The sequence below is a fragment of the Hyaena hyaena genome, unplaced genomic scaffold, assembly GCF_003009895.1.
Source record: "Hyaena hyaena isolate Hyena2069 unplaced genomic scaffold, ASM300989v1 scaffold_73, whole genome shotgun sequence".
NCBI lineage: Eukaryota > Metazoa > Chordata > Mammalia > Carnivora > Hyaenidae > Hyaena > Hyaena hyaena.
In genome coordinates, this window is record NW_024080705.1 from 1,799,473 (window position 1) to 1,817,062 (window position 17,590).

The 17,590-nt window shown below is 38.8% G+C and overlaps 1 protein-coding gene across 1 annotated transcript in view; it reads right to left on the bottom strand.

Annotated features, from left to right (window-relative positions):
- DDX50 (DExD-box helicase 50) overlaps window positions 1-15,284 on the bottom strand; it is a 32,971-nt gene extending 17,687 nt beyond the window's left edge. The window contains exons 1-7 of the mRNA XM_039233262.1: window positions 15,102-15,284; window positions 11,336-11,635; window positions 7,858-7,933; window positions 7,313-7,491; window positions 5,699-5,816; window positions 5,399-5,584; window positions 4,770-4,915 (exon numbers count right to left, since the gene is read on the bottom strand). Of these exons, the coding sequence (XP_039089193.1) occupies window positions 4,770-4,915; window positions 5,399-5,584; window positions 5,699-5,816; window positions 7,313-7,491; window positions 7,858-7,933; window positions 11,336-11,635; window positions 15,102-15,191 (1,095 nt within the window). The 5' untranslated portion in view covers window positions 15,192-15,284. The remainder of the gene's footprint in view (window positions 1-4,769; window positions 4,916-5,398; window positions 5,585-5,698; window positions 5,817-7,312; window positions 7,492-7,857; window positions 7,934-11,335; window positions 11,636-15,101) is intronic.
- Window positions 15,285-17,590: the final 2,306 nt, after the last annotated feature.

The following is a 17,590-nucleotide window of genomic DNA, read 5'->3' on the forward strand; positions in this document are numbered from 1 at the left end:
GAGCTGGAGCCTGTTTCAGATTCTGTGTCTCCCTCTCTCTCTGACCCTCCCCTGCTCACACTGCCTCTCACTCTCAGAAATAAGTAAAACATTTTTTAAAAATGTTTTAAATAGGGGCACCTGGGTGGCTTAGTCGGTTAAGCGTCCGACTTTTGCTTAAGTCATGATCTCACGGTTCGTGGGATCGAGCCCCGCATCGGGCTCTGTGCTGACAGCGCAGAGCCTGGAGCCTGTTTGAGAGTCTGTGTCTCCCTCTCTCTCTGACCCTCCCCTACTCATGCTCTGTCTAAAAAAAAAAAAAAAAAAAAAAAAAGTTTTAAATAAATAAATAAAACAAATATAATGAAACAAAAATAATTAAGTAAATAAAAAAGAATTAAAAAAACATTAAGAATAGGTAAGTCCATAGGGACAGAAAGCAGATTGGTGATGCCAGAGGCGATGCAAAAGGGACAATGGGGAGCAACTGCTTAATGGTTATCGGGTTTCCTTTTGGGGCGATGACATGTTTCAGAAGTAGACAAAAGCTATGGTTTCACAACATCATGAATGTACTAAACGACACTGAACTGTACATGTTATACAGTTAATTTTGTGAATTTTGCTTCAGGAAACTTGTAGGGGTGCCTGGATGGTTCAGTTGGTTGAACATCTGACTCTTGATTTTGGCTCAGGTCATGATCCCAGAGTCATAGGATCAAGGCCTGCATCAGACTCTGCAATGACCTGTGGAGCCTGCTTAAGATTCTCTCTCTCTCCCTCTGCACTCTTACACTCTCTCTCTCAAATAAAAATACATAAATAAATAAATAATAAAAAATTTATAATGTGTATGGATGATTAATATAGAATTCTTTTGACTTTTCATTATTTGAAAATTTTCATGACAAAATGTTGGCGGGGCACCTGACTGGCTCAGCTGGTAGAACACGCAACAAACTCAAGGTTGTGAGTTCAATCCCCATGTTGGGTATAGAGATTACTTAAAAAAGAAAATCTTTAGGGGTGCCTAGATGGCTCAGTCGGTTAAGTGTCCAACTTCGGCTCAGGTCATGACCCTGTGGTTTCTCAGTTCAAGCCCTGCATCGGGCTCTGTGCTGACAGCTCTGAACCTGGAGCCTGCTTTAGATTCTTTTTTTTTTTTTTTTTAATGTTTTATTTATTTCTAGGAGAGACAGAGGGAGAGACAGCGTGAGCAGGGGAGGGTCAGAGAGAGAGGGAGTCACAGACTGAAACAGGCTCCAGGTTCTGAGCTGGCAGTCAGCACAGAGCCCGACGCGGGGCTCAAACCCATGAACCGCGAGATCATGACCTAAGCGAAAGTCGGACGCTTAACCGACTAAGCCACCCAGGCGCCCCGCCTGCTTTAGATTCTCTGCCTTCCTCTCTCTCTGCCCTTCCCCTGCTCACGCTCTCTCTCTCTCAGAAAACAAACATTTGGAGCGCCTGGGTGGCTTAGTCGGTTAGGCATCCGACTTTCGCTTGGGTCATGATCTCACGGTTCGTGGGTCCGGGCCCCGCGTCGGGCTCTGTGCTGACTGCCAGCTCAGAGCCTGGAGCCTGTTTCAGTCTGTGACTCCCTCTCTCTCTGACCCTCCCCTGCTCACGCTCTCTCTCTCTCTAGAAATAAATAAAAAAAAAACCTTAAAAAAAAAATTAAAAAAAAACATTTAAAAAAATCTTTTTTTTAAAAAGAAAATAAAATCTTTAATCAGGTTCCACACTGAATGTGAAGTCTACTTGAGATTCTCTCTCTCAATCACTCTCTACTCCTCCCCCACTCTTACAAGCTTTCCCTCTCTCAAAATACATAAATAAATAAACTTTAAAAATCTTTAAAAAAATAAAAATCTTCTAAAAAATGCTCGGGATAAACTGATATTGTATATTCTAAATCTGTACATTTTAACATGTATTATATCTCAATAAAATTGTTTTTAAAATATAATACAGGGGCACTTGGGTGACTCAATCAGTTGAGTGTCCAACTGCAGCTCAGGTCATGATCTCGCAGTTCGTGAATTCAAGCCCCACATCAGGCTCTGTGCTTAGAGCCTGGAGCCTGCTCCAGATTCTGGATCTCCCTCTCTCTCTGCCCCTCCCCACTTATACTCTGTCTCTGTCTCTCTCTCAAAAATCAATAAACGTTAAAAAAAATTGGACTCTTGATATCAGCTCAGGTTGTGATCTCACGGTCTTAAGATCAAGCCCAGGTTGGGCTCCATGCTCAGCTTGAGATTCTCTCTGCCCTTACCCACTTGTGCAGGTGTGTGCGTGCTCTCTCTCTCTCTCAAAATAAATAAACATTTTTAAAAAATAATAATAATAGGGCATCTGGATGGCTCTCAGTCTGTTAAGTGGCCAACTCTTTGTTTTTGGCTCAGGTCACAACATCATGATTTATGGTTTGAGCCACAAGTCAGGTTCTATGCTGATAGTGCAGAGCCTGCTTGGGATTCTCTCTCTCATCCTCTGTCTCTGACCCTTTCCCACTCACACAGGTGTGCACATATGTGCATGCACTCTCTCTTTCTCAAAATAAACTTTAAAAAATAGTAATAAAATGTAATATAAATTAACTATAGAGCATCTGGAAAATAGAGAAAAGAACAAAGAAAACGAAGAATCTTTTGTACCACCTATGACACTCCTGCCTCTTCCTCCCCATTGTTCAAAAAAACATCCAAGAACCTAAATCTCATCAAGCCTCATAGTCCAAACATCAATTCACAGGAAAATGAAAGTGGAGGAACATGTTAAATAACACCACAGGGCTGCCAATTAGCAAAATTAAGACTGTGGGAAATGCATCATTTGAAAAATGATGATGTCCTTTCAACAAAAAAAAAATTACAAGTAAAAAGTGACAGAGGAGCCTGCAGATTATAAGATTTAAGAGAAATATAAACCAGTGGCAATTCAAAGATCTTATTTGGATCCAGACTGAAACTACTAAAGAAAAAGACAACTAGTATAACATGGGCACTAGATATTCAATAATATTAAATTATAAGGTTTTTTTTCTTGTGATTACTTTGTAGTTTTTGTTTTGTTTTTTAAAGAACACTTATTCTTTTCAAAATATACACAATTACATGAAGATGAAACAATGACTGGATTGCTTCAAATGTAGGAATGTAGACTGTATGGGGGTATAGAAAAGATCATCATTAAAGCCTGGTGATGACGGCTTACCAGTGGGGTAAGCGTTAGACTCTTCGTTTCAGCTCAGGTAATGACCTCACAGTTGGTGGATTCGAGCCCTATATCAGGTTCTGCACTGATAGCACAGAGCCTGCTTGGGATTCTTGGTCTCCCTTTCTCTCTGCCCCTCCCCTGCTCTTGTTCTCTCTCTCTCTCTCAAAAATAAAATAAATAAACATTAAAAAAGAAAAAAAAGCCTGGTGCTGGGTACCATCAGGTCCCTTATAATATTCCATTTCTGCATATGTTTGGAAACTTCCTTAATCAATTTTTTTCACTGAAACATTTTATTCTTATAAAACTTTCAAGGATTACAAAATTTAAGGGAAAGTTCCCTTTGACGATCCTGTACCATAAAAGTCTTCTTCCCCAAAAGTAATTACTATTACTTTGACATTTATCCTTCCAATCTATCTTTATACATTTACATAAATACCTAAAGAATCCATTTAGCATTATTTGTGTATATAATTCTGTACATATCACTTTGTAATTTGGGTTTTATCACTCAAATTCATTCTTTTAACCATTCCACTGTACTTATACATTCTATTGCTTAGCCTATTTTTATTTGCATATATATATATATATATATATATATATACACACACATCTATTAAATGGAAAAGTGATATACATGGTACCTAACATAAATAACACAAATACTAGCTTTAATTATGTTTTTTGTCTTTTTCTTTTTTTTTTTTTTTTAAGTAAGCTCTAAGTCCAATGTGGGGCTCAAACTCACAACCCTGAGATCAAGAGTCACATGCACTACCAATTGAGCTAGTTAGGCGCCCCTTTCACTCTTTTTAAAAATATGTATACTATTGGTTTAAATTTTTATGGAGGGAAAATTATCAACTTTTTCTTTTATGGTATCTTCTTCTGACTGTTTAGAAAAGCTTTCCCTCCCGTGAAACCAAATAATTGTTCATCTACACCTGCTTTAAATTTTATGGTTCACTTTTTAAACTTTTTAAATTTTTTTTATAGCTTATTTATTTTTCAGACAGAGAGAGTCAGAGCACGAGCTGGGGAGGGGCAGAGAGAGAGGGAGACACAGAATCTGAAACAGGCTCCAGGCTCTGAGCTGTCAGCACAGAACCCAATGCAGGACTCGAGCCCATAAACCGCAAGACCATGACCTGAGCCAAAGTCGGAAGCTTAACCGACTGAGCCTCCCAGGCGCCCCTACTGTTCACTTTTTAAAATTATGTTAGGAACTTTTTTGGTGTAGGGTAGGAGATGAAGCTCTAACTATTATCAGCACTATTCTCTTCATATTGATATAAACTGTCTCCTCTGTCAGTTTCTACATACTTTAAGTCCTTCTACTCTGGCTGCTTGTGTATCTCCTGTTAGGACTTGCCTATTAACATATTTTCTTCTACTTATTCTATTCTGCTTCTTAGTCTCAGACCACAGAAATACATAGGTATCTTACTGACTAAAGGTAAAAAAGAGATTTGGCCTGAACTGGTACCTAAAACTTAAAGTTCAGCTTCAACAAATTTCAAATACCAACTAAAAGCTACAATCTATCATGCTAGAAAGCTACTTACTTCCACAGTAGTTGCAGCCTTTTGAGTCATTTTTCCAACAAGGTCAACCTGTTCATATCTGGATTTCATGTATTTTTTTGCAACTTTGTATACCCATTGTGGGCAAGTTGCAGAAAAAAGTAAAGTCTGAGGATTGTCTTCAGAATCTTAAATAAACAAAAAGAATTCAAATGCTTTCTTAATATCCATGACATTGTCAGCTCTTCAAACCCCCCCCCCCCAACCTTCAAAGAAATAAAAAACTCAAGACTTGGAGTAAATTTTGAACACACGAACTTTACTCCAATTATTAAAACTTTCAACTTTCAAAATTGAGGGAAAATATGAAGAAAACTGAACCCAGAAAAAAAACATGAGAATTTGAGACAATGATCAGAGAATTCAGTAAAAATAAGTTAGTAAATCTAACTATGGACTATAAAAAATAATACATGAAAGAAAGTGTAGGAAGCTAACAAATATGTTAAAGTACGTCACCATACTCTGTTGTTTAGAAAGAGAACAGATACCAAATAACTTTAGTTTTGTTAGAAGGCTGGGGACAGTTTATAATAATTATGAAATGAAAAATTTATCACTTTTAGATATAAGAATAATTGCTAATGTGTTTATTTTGAATTAGGATATACCAGTTTTGTAGGATTCATGGATGATATCTTCCACTTGTTCAGCAAATCCTAAATCTAACATTTGATCCACTTCATCAAGCACAACATGGCGCAGTTTAGAAAGATCTAATCGGCCGCTCTGCAGATGGTCTTTGATACGACCAGGAGTCCCAACCAAGATGTCAATACCATTTCGAATATGATTAACTGTTAGAGGAGAGATATATCATAATGTATAAAAATCAAAATACATTTTCAATTATTTCTTTAGATTTAAGTAGCAAATACATCTTTGCACTACTCTCATACATATTTACTTACTTTGGCTTTGATAGGATGTTCCACCATAAAAACATGCCACACTGAGTTTCCTAGTGATATCTTTGAAGTCTTTGGCTACTTGGTTTGCCAGTTCCCTTGTAGGGGCCAAAACAAGTACCTAAGCAAGAGATTTAAAAAAATAAAAAGATACTTTTCTAAAGACAACTAAATTCAAACTGAGAACACTTTTTTTCTAAGGTGCATTTAAAACTAGAACTCTAAACATTAAAGTCATAGTATTTAAAGACAGAGCACCAATACCAATAAGAACAATAACTTATATTGATTGATAATATCCTCCCCCCTTCCTTCAGGTTTTGTTTTTTTTTTTTCAAAACTCACTTTCTCAATGAGGTTCTTAACCCTCTTTTCATATCCTCCCTCCCTCCTTAAATGTATCTCCTGAGCACTTATGTCATATAAAATATTCATATTTTACCTTTTTGTTTACTGTCTCTCACCCACTAAAATATAAACTGCCATGAAGGCATGGATTTATGTCAATTTAAGTTACTGAATTCCTTACACTTGAGACTGTGCCTGGCACAGAACAGATACTCAAAAAGTATTTATTAAATGAAGAAACAAATGTTCATAAGCCAATCACCAGTGCTTTGAGTGAATTACGGAATTTGATCCACACAAAAACTCTGTGAGGTGGATTATCCCAATTTTACAGATGAGGAACCTGAGTCTTAGAGAAGATGAGTCTTGTCCAAGATCAAACAGCTAGAAGTGGTGGAGCTGGACTCTCCAATAATGTCCTCCTAGCATAAAAGCTTTTTAAATCAGTGTCCTGTTTCTATTACTTGCAGTCTTTCTTAATTTCACCAAAGAAACAAAACTCTCTAAAATAGGTTTTTCATGTTGGCCAACCTCATCCAACACCATTATGACTTAATTATATTCATATAAATGAATTTACTTTCATATTGCAATATACCATTCAGTAGGAGTCTCAAAGGACAAATTACTTTTAGTCACATATCTGTTCAAATCATGATGATTTTTTTCTTTTTTCTTTTATTAACTGTAAAATGAACACAGGTTCTGAAAACATCGAATTTCAGGCTAAAATTTCATTAGGTCCTCTCTGCTCTCTACTACTTATACATTAAGACAGATTTCTAGTATCCCAATAACATATGGACTAGCAGTATCATTTTTATAATCTCTTCTTAAAAAATCAACCAGTGAAATAAATCATATTGATTATCAACTGAATGACCAAATAAATGAATACCTCTTTAGCAAATTCATTGTTTAAAAGCAAAGGTCAAGACTGAAAAAAAAGAAGACAAGGTCACTAAATATATTCACTATAAATACACCTAAAGTTAGACACGCTGGCTTTATAACATCTTTGTTTACAAACATCTTTATCAAAGACATCTATGGATCCATACACATTACACTCATAAGTAATAACTACTTCATTTGGCTTGAGATTTATATTACAAATCCACTAGTTTTTGCTTTAGGACCTAAAGATTTACCTTCTGCCACAGAGCTAGCTCTTTGATCTTGGGGGTTCCTGAACTTAAGATCAGTATATTCTTTCTTTCCCTAACCATTAGAGTAATGTTTAAACCTTTTACTCCCTATAGTGGTTACCTTTGGTGAGCGGCTTTTTTTAATTGTCTCTTGATTTCTTTGGAGTCTTTCAATCAAGGGGATAGCAAAAGAAAATGTCTTTCCTGTTCCTGTCCGTGCTTGAGCAATTAAATCTTTTCCTTCATATACAGGACCAAAGGTCTTAACTTGAATAGGAAAGAGATATGTTACCCCTCGACCTGTAAAATGAGATTTCATTGAAATATATTTAAGACTAAAGTTAGGAAAAAATATATTTATTTGAAAATGACAATCCAGATTCCTCTATGTCAGCCTAAAAATATACCACCTAGTGACATTTACAGTTATTCCTACCCCAAAAAGGAATTTTTAAAAAATTGGTCTGAATTCTTGAGAGATACATACAATTATTAAAGTTAAAAACCAGTCAGAATATCAAAAAGGATGATGTAGAAATAACTGCAATTAAAGAAGGACTATTTCTCTTACACTTTCTATATTCTCCTTTTGGTAAGAAGAGGCAAAGATTTTTATAAAATCTAGTTGCAGGCTTTCAGTTGTATATCTATTAAAGTTCATAGTACCTTTTAGAAGCTTTATAGTTTCTTCAGAAATAGGGAAATTGGAGAAGGCTCCTTCTTTCTGTTCACGTGTCAGGCTCTGTTAAAATGAAATCAAAGTTCTAACTAATATAGTTCATATTCAACTAGGTATTTAGATTCTTACTTATTTATCATTTTTAGTTTTCCTAAGTGAGCTAACAAACCAGTTAGTTAGTATTTGCAAAAATTGTATAGATTAACTTACACAATCAATTAGTAGAAAATTCTTTTAATTTCAAAAGTATCCCTTTAAATACCAAGCGTACTTAATTCATTTTCCCACAGTGCGTTTAAAAATGATTCATTCACACATAAAACTCCCTTTGGGAATATATCTACTACATAAATCAAAATATGTTTTCATTTGACTGAGACCTTACAAAAACACTATTTGATCATCTAAGCCATATTCACAGTTACAGACAGTATTAATTACAAGGACTAACAGAAGCCTGTAAACCATCCTAAAAAATTACACAATGAGAAAAATAAATTGTTTCTAAAATTCAATGTTAAAAAGTTGTTCTATGGCTCTAAAAAGCATGTTTTAGGTCATCAAAACAAAGTTCTGCAAGCTTGAAAGTTTCCTTAACATATATACAGGTTAGCATGATATTACCATTTAACATCTATTAAAAACTTTGCGTACTAGCCAATAGATGTACAGAAGACAGTATTATCTACCTGTCAACTTTATTATTGGTGTGTTTAGAGAAAGTTGCTCCAAAACCATACACAATAACAATTTTCAAACAGAGAACCAGATAAAAGACATAATATCAAACTGATATTGTAAGCAATTTCAGCAAACCTCAAGGCTATCATTTTTTTAAATTAAAAGAAAAAAATTTCATTACAAAAGTAATACATTTTCATTATAGAAGCAACATATAAACAGAAACAAAACTATAATCCAGTCAGCTAATGCCACATTTGAAACAAACACTCCTCCATTCCTCACTCTATGCACATATAAATTTTTTTAAATAATACTGTATATACTGTTTCATAATCTGCATTTTTCATTTAATAAGATACACTGAATACTTTTTAACATTCTTCTATGACCTTCAGGATAGATGTCATGTATTGCATATAGTGTATTTTTTAAAACCAACTGCCTACTATCATTTAGAATGCATAAATTTTTCAATATTATCAACATAATTGTGATGAGAGTTTCATACATCCTTATACACCTCATGATTATCTCCTTAAGAGGACACATGCTTACAAACAGAATTCCTACCCTAATATGATCTAAACAGAATAATAAACAATTAAGCTTAATACAGAGCATTATACCAGATAAAATCCCAACAGAGCAAAAGCAACTCTGTACATTTTGCTACTAAACAATACAAATTTGTAAGGCCTTATTTATTTTAATGTTTACTAATTTATTTATTTTGAAAGAAAGAGTGATAGCATGCGTAAACAGGGCAGAAGCAAAGAAAGAGTGAGAGAGAATCCCAAGCAGGCTCCATGCTCAGCAGAGAGCCCATAACAGGACTTGATCTCACAACCACTGAGATCATGACCTGAGCCGAAATCAAAAGTTGGATGCAAAATCTACTGAGCCACTCAGGGTTCCCTGTAGGGCCTTATTTAGATCAACTCTCAACCTATGTGCTTCCAGACAAGTTATCAAATTCACAAGTAAAAAAACACCATATTTTAAGGCAAAAAGTCAAGGTTTCCCCAAAGTTTACATAGTAAGTTAGGCTAAGACCTATTTAAATTATCAGCAACCATCAGATTTGAAATATAAAGAATTACTGCGGTGTCTGGGTGGCTCTATTGGCTGAATGTCCAACTTGAGCTCAGGTCACAATCTCACCAACTGTGAGTTTGAGCCCCACATCGGGCTCGCTGCTATCAGCCTGTGAGTGCAGAGCCCACTTCCAATCGTCCATCCCACTCTCTCTGCCCCAACCCGCTTGCACTCTCCCAAAAGTAAGTATTTTTTTAAATTTTTTTTTATGTTTTATTTAGTTTTCAGAGAGAGAGAGAGCGAGCGAGCATGAACAGAAGAGGGTCAGAGAGAAAGGAAGATACAGAATTCAAAGACAGGCTCCAGGCTCTGAGCTAGCTGTCAGAACAGAGCCTGACGTGGGGCTCGAATCCATGAACCGCAAGATCATGACTTGAGCTGAAGTCGGACGCTTAACCAACTGAGCCACCCAGGCGCCCCAGTTTTAAGAATTAAATATAAAGAATTATTAATACCAAGAATTACTAAGACTATCACAAGTTGTTTCTGTCTGAGGACCTGAGGAACTGACAATTTATGCTACCTAGGCAAATCTATGAGCTCTGCTAGAGGAAAACTGCAAGAACAAACTGGATAAATTCTGTACAAGAAAATGTCTATTCTAACAGATAAAGGTAAAAGCATGGGGGGGGGGGGTCGCCTGGGTGGCTCAGTCAGTTAAGCATCTGACTTCAGCTCAGGTCATGATCTCACGGTTTGTGGGTTCGAGCCCCACATCGGGCTCTGTGCTGATGGCTCAGAGCCTGTTTCAGATTCTGTGTCTCCCTTTCTCTCTGCCCCTTCCCCACTCATGCTCTGTCTCTCTCTGTCTCTCAAAACTGAATAAATGTAAAAAAAAAAAAAATTTTTTTAAAAGGTAAAAACGTGGGTTCAGGAATGCAAATTCAATACTAAGTATGGTTTCTATAACTCCCTAAATATTAATACTCTGGAAAACAGATTTCTTCAGATCATTTTTTTTTTTTAATGTTTTTATTTATTTCTAGGAGAGAGAGAGAGACAGCGTGAGCAGGGGAGGGTCAGGGAGAGAGGGAGTCACAGACCGAAACAGGCTCCAGGCTCTGAGCTGGCAGTCAGCACAGAGCCCAATGTGGGGCTCGAACCCACGAACCGCGAGATCATGACCTAAGCGAAAGTCGGATGCTTAACCGACTAAGCCACCCAGGCGCCCCTCTTCAGATCATTTTTATACGGTTCATTTCTGTTTAAAAACGCAAACAGCTTTTGAGTTACGATATGACCTAAAGATCACTTAAAGTTGCTATTGTTACAGAAGCACAAAAGCAGAAGGCAAAATACACAAAGTCAAGAGGCTTTATGTACCTTGTTTCAGGAAGTCAGATGTCAATTCATGAATACTGGGATGGACTGAAATAACCATAAGAAATGCAAGTAGATGACCATCAATAAGCAATTTGGAAAAACTATTTAGGAACCCAAATGTATAGGAAAGGTTTAGATTTGACCACCTCCCTACCTCCACCCCCAAGAAAAAGGAAATACAATGACAGAAACAAGGGACAAAGGAAAAAGGGCTCAGATTTCAGCTGTACAGATTCCCCGTCCAACTGAAGGTAGTGAACACTAAGCAGGAAACATCATGGAATCAATTCTAATTAGTCTAAAAAATCAAATTAACCTGTATTTCAAGGATAATGGCAAATGCAAAACAAAAGGTATCCATACCTCCTCTAGTTTATTATCACTTGATTTATGAGTAGAACTATCTAAGGATGACACTCTCTTTGATTTTTTTTCATATTCATCAATATCTCCATTTGACAGCTCTTTTCTTCTTGACTTATGAGATTTAGAAAATTCATCTGAAAGTCTATTATTACATCCTTCTTCAGTGCCTCCATTTAGCTTCTCTTTCATTTTAGCTTTTTTGGGCTTGGGAGCATCCAAGTTATCTGCCACACCATTTTCTCTTGTTTCTGATTTCTCGTCTGAATCATAATGATGCCTTGATTTCCTTCTATCACTCTGTGGAAAAACAAAAAAGCAGTGACAAGAGGGTCACAAGCTCTCCTCTTAAGACTAGAGAAGTTGGAGCGTGACTCCCCAAACAACAAAGCTCAATCTATCGTCACCTTGAAAAGTTACCTGGTAGAAATGCCGAGCCTAAGCCTCACCTATTGCTTTCTTTTTCGTTCTATTTCTTGCATTCTCAAGACCTGGTCTCAACCCCTCCCCCCTTTAATCCCATTACATGATTTAAGGGAAATCACAATAGCTCCTTTCAGAAAAATATGAGAACCCAAGATTTATAAATTAAAAAACATATTCAAATCCAAAAACAAAAACTTTTAAAATCTCCATGGGAAAAAAAAAAAGTTAATATTATTGAGTACCTACCCAGCACTGTGTAATGTTTTCGGGTTATCTTGTTTAAATCTTCGTAACAACCCTATAAGGGAAGTACAGGTCCATAATCCCTTATCCGAAATTCCGATATCCATAAAGCTCTGAAAACCGAAAGTTTTTGGTAACTTATTTGGAGACAAAACCTTACCTAACCTGAACTCATTTGGTGGAAAAATTTGACTCAAACTGATGTGAGGATATTTATAACCTTTACTTATTCCACTTAGTATACATATTCATATTTAATATTAAGGTGTTCAATCACAGATTGGGGGTCCCAAGCCCTACTGAGGTGTTACCCTTTTAAAAATCCCCAAAATTTTGAATTCCAAAACACATCTAGCCCCAAGAATTTTGGATAAGGGATAGTGAACCTGTATTACCTTTCCCATTGTACAGATGAGGAAACAGAAGCTCTTAGAGGTAAATAATTTGCCAAAGACTCACATGCAGGATTTCCTTCAAGTGGAAGTTCTAGAAATCAAGCTCTGTCTGATTTGAAAGCCCACGCTCTTTTCACATCATGCTGCCTCTCTGAACTTTGATAATTAATAGGTTAATGAATAAACAACTAACAAAACCTCAAAAATTCATGTAAAGCTCCGACTGTTATACTCCCATGGAAAGACAAGTACATTAGTAATCCTGGGAACTTTTAGAAAGTTTTTTTCTTAGTTAATTAATAGAACTTAAAAAAAAAAAAAAACTACTCTGCAACTTTACTTTTAAAATACCAAACTGGTGACCAGTGTTTTAGTATTTGCAAACAGCAAAACGGCAATTTAGCACTTCAGAATCACCTGGTCAAATGTTCAAAATAAATTAGATAGTAATTATTAGTGATAGCAAACACTGCCACCACCAAAATTTTGACCATGATTTACATAAATTTTACAGAGTACTTTCACATACACTTTTCTCATCCATAAAATGGAGGAAATGCTGTGAAAACAGAACAGCATATGTGAAAATGCTTTGTAAACAGTAAAGCTTTACGTTAACATAAATTATACAGTTACATGTTATAGCATTTGGTCTTTCATTAACTGAACTAACCCACATCTCCCCAAACCAGTAAGTTCCAAAGAAAAACAAGATTATTTACAGAACCAGCCTTGGGCTCAGAACTCCTTTTGGGCCATGTACTTCAGGGAAATGAAGCAAGGTAAAGTGAGACCTCTAAGTTCAAGCCCAGAGATATCCCAAGGCGATGAAATACATTGTTTCACCTCAGATCCATAGTGCTTGATGCTCTTCACTTCCTTGGCTTCCCTGACACTCTATATTCCTTCCTTGTCCTCTCACCTCTACCCTCTTTAGTGATTCCTCTCCCTCCTCCTGTAGATGCTCCTTAAGTCTATGTTCTCTGTGTACGCTTTCATACCGTTTTCATGGCTTCAACACTTCCATGATTCCTTCCTCCCCTACACTCCAGCTTTGAGAACGTATGGCCCAGCTTCATAGCTCTACATATCCAAATCCAAAGTTATCTTCAACTCAATGCCAGATCACTACCCAAATGCTCTGTTTCTGTTAGTTGGTACTCTGATCTGTTTGCAAATCTTTAATTATATCCCTCATAGTTAAAGGAAAATCAACAAGTATTTCTGGAGAATGTACAATGTGAAAGCCATCAATTTACAAAAACGTGCTAATATGTAAGGATGGACAAACATATGGCCATTTCTCTCAAAAATCTTTGGAAACATTTCAGAAAAACACACACAAGAAAAGTGACCTAACTTTACAAAGCGTTAAAGAATAGACACCAATCGAATGATAAAAATAGCACTGGAACAAGACTTCAAAGGGGAATGAGGTTACTGGATGTGTACACTGGAGTTTTTAGAATACACATATAAACTAAACCTTGACACACAAGATTTGAATGCAAAAGGAGAGAGAGGTATTTCAGGAGAAGCCAAAATTAAAATAACTGCTTGGTGATTCCACTTACATGAGGGATCTAGAGAAGTCAAATTCACAGAGACAGAAAGCAAAATGGTGACTGCTAGGGACTGAGGGGAGGGGGCAATGGGGAGTCGGTGTTTAAGGAGAAGAGTTTCAGTTTAGAGGATGAAAAAGTTCTGGAGATGAATGGTGGTGACGGCTGCAGAACAATATGAATGTACTTAACGCTGCAAACGGTACACCTTAAGATAGTTAAAACGGCAAATTTTATGTCGTATCTATTTCACCACGATTAAAAAAATAACTGCTTGGCTGTAATGGCAAAGTCTACCTCGGTGATAAGGTAGGAAAGGTAGGTTCTGCTCTCTGGGGCTATACAGAGTATTTTCACTTTTTTGGTCAAATGTCAGCCTTCAAATATCGCTTCCTCGAAACCCACTTTAGCTCTGTTTTCTTTTCTCCAAGTCTCTCTCTTTTGAGGGTTAGGGTGGGAATTCTCTCCAACTCCTCTACAGGGTCCTTAAAGGCAGGGGCTTATTTAAATTCCGTGGTGCCCAGCAAAGAGTGTGGCACAATTTAGGCTCTTAAATATTGAGGTCTGAATAAAAATATTAACAGTAAAGCCTACTAGTAAAACAACCCACACGACCTCCATTACAGCCAAATCCTGGGAATATTGGCCGTGACACTTTTCCTTAAGCCTCTAAAGACCGGTCTCGAGATTTGTAAACCTGAGATCGCTTTCCCCAAGATTCTCGCTCACGGGTCAGAGTGACAGAGAAGTAACACATATTAAAGGCAACCATTTTCTCAACCATCTTCTAAGGCGACCAACAAGAACCAAGTAACAGGCCTCGCTGCTTCAACAAGGAGAGGAAAGAAAAGAACAGATTCCGCGGCGCTGGGAACTTGAGTGTGTCCATCTCGTAGGCGCCGACGGGAAGGGTTGAGGAAGCACCGGAGGCCGGGCCAAAGCCTAGTGCAGCCCTTCTCCAGGTTCGGGGTGTGGAAATGGGAATGGTCCCGGAACGACCTCAGGAGGGACGAGGGCTGCGCGAGGGGAGGCCGTGGGATGCTCCGGCCAGGTTGTGACAGGCCATCAGTTCAGAGACAGCTCCCCTCCCCGCCCAAGCCGGCGCAGCCCAAAAGGAGGCGCGGCCCATCCTCAGCGCACCTTTTGCCTCTCCTTCCTTTGGCTCTCGGTCTCCTCCAAGGGTGCCTCCAGCTCCATAATGTCCCCCCAGAGGAGTTTCCCAGGCATCATTCGCCGCCGCCGCCGCCTCCTTCTGGGGTCGGTGGCCACAACCACCTACGGGCAGCGGCAGCGTGAAAGGAAGCGGGGGCAGGGCGGCCGCCCGGCCAGGGCCTACGTCACTTCCGGGACACGCACCGCGCGGCGGGGAAAAATAATCCCGGATACTCTCGGTTTAAACTCATCCTTCGCGTTGCAACCTGCCAGCCAATGAGTGTGAGCGATCTCGACTGGCCCACCCTTGTTCTAATGTGATTGGCTGCTAGGGTAAAACCCAGGCCAATCTCCATAAAGGATGCGCAAGCTTATTAGCATAAAATGATTCGGGTGTTCTTTCCTCTCCTTCTCTCCCCTTCCCCCACTCCGAACATTCCGCTTCGGCACTGCGGAGACACTTTGGGGCTTTCCAGGGTGCACTGCCGGGGCTGGTAAGGCCCTCGACTGCGGCGGAATGGGGCCCGTGCGCTGCGGGATGGCGCGTGGGCAGGCCCAAGCGGGGCCGGTGGGGAGCGCCACGCGCCTCCTCGCCATTCGCCGCCGGAAGCTGCAGGCCTCGGCCCGCCCATTTCGGGGTGAGGCGTTAACGTCTAACGGCTTCGCGCGTCGCCGGCGGCCCGGCGCTGGTGGGAAGGGGCTTGGTGGGGTCTGGAGTCGGCTAGGTGGGCTTGAAGTGGGTGTCAGGGCTGGACTGTCGTCCCTCAGTTCTTAAGTTTAAGTGAGGAAATTGGTCCTTGGTTCATTTTAGGTCCTTTCCACACTCCCCAGTGACAGAAGGGAAACAACCCCTACGAAGGGATTTACAGTGGCCCAGTCAGGACTAGAGAACTCTTAATCCGAGATCAGTGCTCTCTTGCTACACCAGCTAAAGACTTTGTGTCGCACAGCGTTTGGGGGAAGATGCTCCCATGAAATACAGAATAGTAACTGGGAGAACTCCGGAAAAATGTAGAGAGAAAACAAGCCTAAATGTCTACGACAGATTAGTTGCAGTAAATAAAAGGACTTTTTTTTTTTAATTTTTAATGTTTTTGGTTTGTTTGAGACAGCGTGAGCAGGGGAGGGTCAGAGAGAGAGGGAGACAGAATCTGAAACAGTCTCCAGGCTCTGAGCTGTCAGCACAGAGCCCGACGCTGGGTTAGATCCCACGAACCGTGAGACCATGACCTGAGCGGAGTCGGATGCTTAACCGACTGAGCCACCCAGGCGCCCCATAAAAGGACTTAATTTCATGGTTGATTAACTGCCCCCAAATTACAATCTCCTACAAAACTGGAAACCTTTTGACAATACAGAAGGTTGATTCCTTAGCATACTCCTTTTCTTACATCACTAGTGCTGGCTGATTGGCGTTCTTTTCAAAGCCATTTCTTTATCTCTTCATGATCTCTTCAACTCCGCTACTCTTGAGTGGAGAACGAGAACCCAAATTGAGATTGTAGGTGCAGGGACACTTGACAACCACTTGACAATTTCTAAGACACCAGCCTTGTAACCTTGTGTCTTCGCAAAATTACAAATTGCTGTATATCGTGGAGTTTACCCACACTATTGGTCCTGAATAGCTGAAACCACCAATGATTCTACACGCCTTCTGCACTATTCTGGGTAGGCCTAAAGTCAAAGGGCTGTATATCTCAAAGTCACCTTAGGGATTCAATACTGTGAACAAAGAGTGTCAGCAAAAGATAGTGGGAAAATGCATCTCTCTGGTGTATGAGAATCGCTATCCATCTCTAAATCTAAATCCTTTTCTGCCATTCCCTTACATCCACCCCAGTTCTCCCATCGTATGGTCTTTGTAGCCCCACAACAGAGGTAGGACGTGCATAGGAATAGGAACATGTAGTGGATGTGGCAAAGAACGTCACACATGTAAAACTGGGATGATAGGAACGATGTTAGTATGTTGTAGTTGAAGACCAAATATAAGTGAAGTAAAGTTTTTAGCTCCTCTAGATTCTTTTGGCATTAATTTTTATATTGGAGGTCTTATAGCAGGTATGTAAATAAAAAGGACTAGACTTCAATTCTCCCTTAAAATATAAACATAAGAGGTCTACAGCCATACCACCCTGAACATGCCCAAACTCGTTTGATCTCAGAAGATACAGAAATAAAGAGGACTATATACACTTGCCTCTCTGGTCATTCTCAAACCTACAGGGCTAGGTTTTTCTTTCTTTTTTTTTTTTGTTTTTTTGTTTTACTCCATACTTAAAAAATAGAAGGTTAAAAAGAAAAAGTCATTTTGCATCTGCATTTCAATTTTATGTGACAAAAGGAACTGAACTACCATGTTTAAATGTTATGACACGGAAATAGTTTAAGGAGCAGTTAAAAATTGATGAAGAGACACTGGTGGATAGAATGAGCGTTGAGAGCACGAAGAAATGAGAAAATGAAAGAGGGAA